At 39.9% G+C, this 4,225-nt stretch overlaps 1 protein-coding gene across 1 annotated transcript; it reads left to right on the forward strand.

The window, feature by feature from the left end:
• The first annotated feature begins 2,761 nt into the window (after positions 1 to 2,761).
• LOC115719861 (uncharacterized) lies at positions 2,762 to 3,157 on the forward strand. The gene has a single exon (XM_030649041.2). It carries the CDS (start codon positions 2,762 to 2,764, stop codon positions 3,155 to 3,157), a length of 396 nt encoding a protein of 131 aa, XP_030504901.2.
• The last annotated feature ends 1,068 nt before the right edge of the window (positions 3,158 to 4,225 follow it).

Consider the following 4,225-nt stretch of genomic DNA (forward strand, 5'->3'; position numbering starts at 1 on the left):
CGATGTTCAGAAGGGTGAATTGAATCTACGAGTACAAGGAGAAGAAGTGGTTTTCAATGTGTTAAAGGCGATGACTTACCCAAAGGCAAGTGATAACTGTTTCTTTGTTGATCTGATTGATACCATTGTGAATGAGAAAAAGTTGATAGAAGATCCTCTGGAACTGAGTTTAATTGAAGATGATTTGACGGAGCAAGAGGGAAAGGAGGTAATGGAGTACGTTAAATGGCTTGATTGCTATGGGCCATTGAACAGAAAGTATTACGAAGAGCTAGGAGTAGTACCAAAAGATCTTGTGCCATCTACTGAGAAACCTCCAAAGCTTGAGTTGAAGGTGCTCCCTAATCATCTACGATATGAGTTCTTGGGAGAAGATAAGAAGCTTCCAGTTATAGTGTCAGCTTCACTTTCTGATGTGGAGACTGATAGATTGCTTAGAGTACTTTGGGCGCACAACAAGGCCATTGCATGGACACTGGGTGATGTAAAGGGAATCAGTCTTTCAACTGTGATGCATCGAATTTTGATGGAAGAAAACGCCAAACCAACAATTGATGCACAACGTAGACTCAGTCCACGTATGAAAGAAGTTGTCAGAAAGGAAGTGGTCAAGTGGTTAGATGCTGGAGTGGCCTACCCCATCTCAGATAGTAAATGGGTTAGTCCGGTGCAAGTAGTCCCAAAGAAAGGGGGGATGAAAGTAATAAAAAATTCGAAGAACGAATTAATTCCCACAAGAACAGTTACTGGTTGGAGGATTTGTATTGATTATAGAAAACTCAACAAAGCAACCCGAAAAGATCATTTTCCTTTGCCCTTCATTGATCAGATGCTAGACCGGTTGGTGGGGCAAGAATATTACTGTTTCTTAGATGGCTACTCTGGATATCATCTAATAGCCATAGCACCTGAGTATCAGGAAAAGACTACTTTCACATGTCCTTATGGTACTTTTGCTTTTAGAAGAATGCCAGTCGGATTATGTAACGCTCCTGCTACATTTCAAAGGTGTATGATGGCTATCTTTTCGGACTTAATTGAATCATGCATTGAGATCTTTATGGATGATTTCTCGGTCTTTGGTTCTTCATTTGATCATTGCCTAGAGAATTTGGAGAAAGTGTTAATCAGATGCGAAAAGTCAAACTTGGTCCTAAACTGGGAGAAGTGTCAATTTATGGTAACAGAAGGGATAGTCTTGGGACACAAGATCTCAAAAGCGTGGATTGAGGTGGACAAAGCTAAGGTGTCAACAATAGAGAATTTGCTACCTCCAGTTTTTGTGAAAGGAGTAAGGAGTTTCTTGGGTCATGTTGGTTTCTACCGAAGATTTATTAAGGATTTCTCAAAGATCTCTAAACCATTGTCCAGGCTACGTGTTAATGGCGTTCCTTTTGAGTTTGGAGAAGAATGTTTGAAGGCATTCCAAGCTCTTAAGGAGAAACTGATTTCAGCACCAATAGTCACTTCACCAAATTGGGAATTGCCCTTCGAGTTGATGTGTGATGCAAGTGACTATGCAATCGGAGCGGTCTTGGGTCAAAGGGTTGACAGAGTGTTTCATACAATCTACTATGCTAGTAGAACCCTGAATGATGCTCAAATAAATTATGCCACGACGGAGAAAGAGATGCTGGCAATTGTGTTTGCTTGTGATAAGTTCCGCCCCTATCTAATTGGGAATAAGGTGATAGTCTACACGGACCATTCAACAATTAAATACCTTATGACGAAGAAGGATGCAAAGCCAAGATTGATTCGGTGGGTACTTCTACTCAAAGAGTTTGACATAGAGATAAAGGACAAGAAGGGCACTGAAAATCTGTTAGCAGATCATCTTTCAATACTAGAATTAGAAGAGAGCCACAATACAAAAGAGGTACAAATAAATGAACAAATTCCTGATGAACAACTCTTTAGTGTGAGGGAAAACCTGATGGTACCTTGGTATGCTGATTATGTCAACTTCTTGGCTGCCAAAATAACTCCTCCTGAGCTATCTCGGCAACAATTAAAGAAATTCTTTTCTGAGGTAAAACATTTCTATTGGGAAGAGCCAATTCTCTACAAGCACTGTGCTGATCAAATAATTAGAAGATGTGTGCCTGAAGAGGAGATGTACTTTATTCTCAATCACTACCATGCTTTACCATGTGGGGGACATTTCAGTGGCACAAGAACTGCTGCTAAGGTGTTGCAGAGCGGATTCTTTTGGCCTACACTTTTCAAGGATGCTTGTAGTTTTGTAAAGGCATGTGATCGTTGTCAGGGAACATGTAATATCTCAAGGAGGAACGAAATGCCTTTAACAAGAATCTTGGAAGTGGAATTGTTTGATGTGTGGGGGATAGATTTCATGGGTCCTTTTCCTTCATCTTTTAGCAATTTGTACATCTTATTGGCTGTGGACTATGTTTCGAAATGGGTTGAAGCTGCAGCAACACCAGCCAATGACGGTAAAATAGTTCTCCTCCTCCTTCAAAAGAATATATTCACTTGGTTCAGTACTCCCCGAGCAATCATAAGCGATGAAGGGAGTCACTTTTGCAACAAACAATTTGAAGCACTCCTCTCGAGATATGGCGTCTGTCACAGAACTGCTCTACCGTACCATCAGCAAAGTAATGGCCAAGCTGAAATTTCTAACTGGGAGATAAAGATGATTTTGGAGAAAACAGTACATAGATCAAGAAAAGACTAGTCACGAAAGTTAGATGATGCACTATGGGCGTATAGATTAGCATTTAAAACACCGACTGGGATGTCACCATGTCGGTTGGTGTTTGGAAAAGCTTGTCATCTACCGGTGGAATTAGAACATAAGGCCTTTTGGGCTATGAAGACCCTCAACATGGACTTGAAAGCTGCAGGAGAGAAAAGATTGCTACAATTGAATGAACTGGAGGAGTTTAGAAATGAGGCTTACGAGAATGCGAAGATCTACAAAGAACGAACAAAGAAGTGGCATGAACAAAGCTTAGTCAGGAAGGAATTTCAACCTGGGCAGCAAGTTTTACTTTTCAATTCAAGGTTGAAATTGTTTCCTGGTAAGTTAAAGTCAAGGTGGTCAGGACCATTTACAGTGGTCAAGGCATTTCCCTATGGAGCTGTAGTACTGAAATGTGAAAGCCCTGAGACTTTTAAAGTTAACGGGTAGCGGTTAAAGCTTTACTTGGGAGGTCAATTTGACCAAGCCAAGTCCGCCATGATTCTGGCGCCTCTTTGAAGAACTCAGTCAACGTCCAGCTGTACGACGAAAAAGACAGCGCTATTGGGAGGCAACCCAATTTTTTTTGGTGTTTTAGTTGAACTTTCGTATTTTGTTTTCTTTTAGTTATTATTACTATTTTTGTTTCTTTTTGGTTTATGTTTGTTGAACTGGTAAACCGAATATTGGTTTTCTTTAATTTTTGTAATGTTCAAAGAAAAAAAAAGATTTTTTTTTCGGGGTATAGCCCAGTGGTCGCGGCCATATAATCAACTGCAGAAAGGGATTTTTAAAGGGTTATCTCGCCGCGACGAGCTTCATCATCGCCGCGGCCATAAAGTCACTTATAGAAGTGTATTTATTGGCATGTATCTCGTCGCGGCGAGCCCACTCGTGGCCGCGGCGAGAATGGTCAGACGTGAATAAAAGGAGGGAAAACCATCACTTTCAAAATCACACCATTTTCTCAACCCTAAAACCACCACCTCTGAAAACTCCTCCCCATAACCAAATTTCTTCATCTCATCTCATTCTAAATCCTTTTTCTTCAAATCTTTCATCCATAATCACTCTAAAACACTTTTCCTCTCATCAAACACTATTTTCCTCTCAAAAACCATATCCAAATCCCTAAACCTCACCCAAATTCAAAATTTCACTATTCATCATCATCTACCTCAAGAACTTCAAAGTTTTCTTCAATGGAGGTAGAGTGAAGGAGATTTTTCATTACGGTATCAATTTCTTGGATTCTCTATGCAATTATTAATAGATAATTTTTGATTTTCGGAGAATCTTAAATTTTAAGTGTGATTTTTGGGATATTGCTCATTGCATCATTGTGAAGAGTTGTTTGTAAGTTAGAATTGTGCTATTTGTGATTGGGTTTTCACCCGGAAAGTAGAATTTTAAGGGGAAGTGCTGCCGAAATTTTCTTAAATTTTTGAGTGTTAGAAATTCGGAGTGACAATGGGTCCTAAAAGAGCAAGAGTGAATGAAAGGGGGGAGCTTCTTCAT

Source organism: Cannabis sativa, chromosome 2 (genome assembly GCF_029168945.1).
Source record: "Cannabis sativa cultivar Pink pepper isolate KNU-18-1 chromosome 2, ASM2916894v1, whole genome shotgun sequence".
Classification (NCBI taxonomy): Eukaryota; Viridiplantae; Streptophyta; class Magnoliopsida; order Rosales; family Cannabaceae; genus Cannabis; species Cannabis sativa.

What these genes read in the sequence shown, in the direction of transcription:
- LOC115719861 (XM_030649041.2), top strand. Translation starts at nt 2,762, where the DNA reads ATGTCACCATGTCGGTTGGTGTTTGGAAAAGCTTGTCATCTACCGGTG.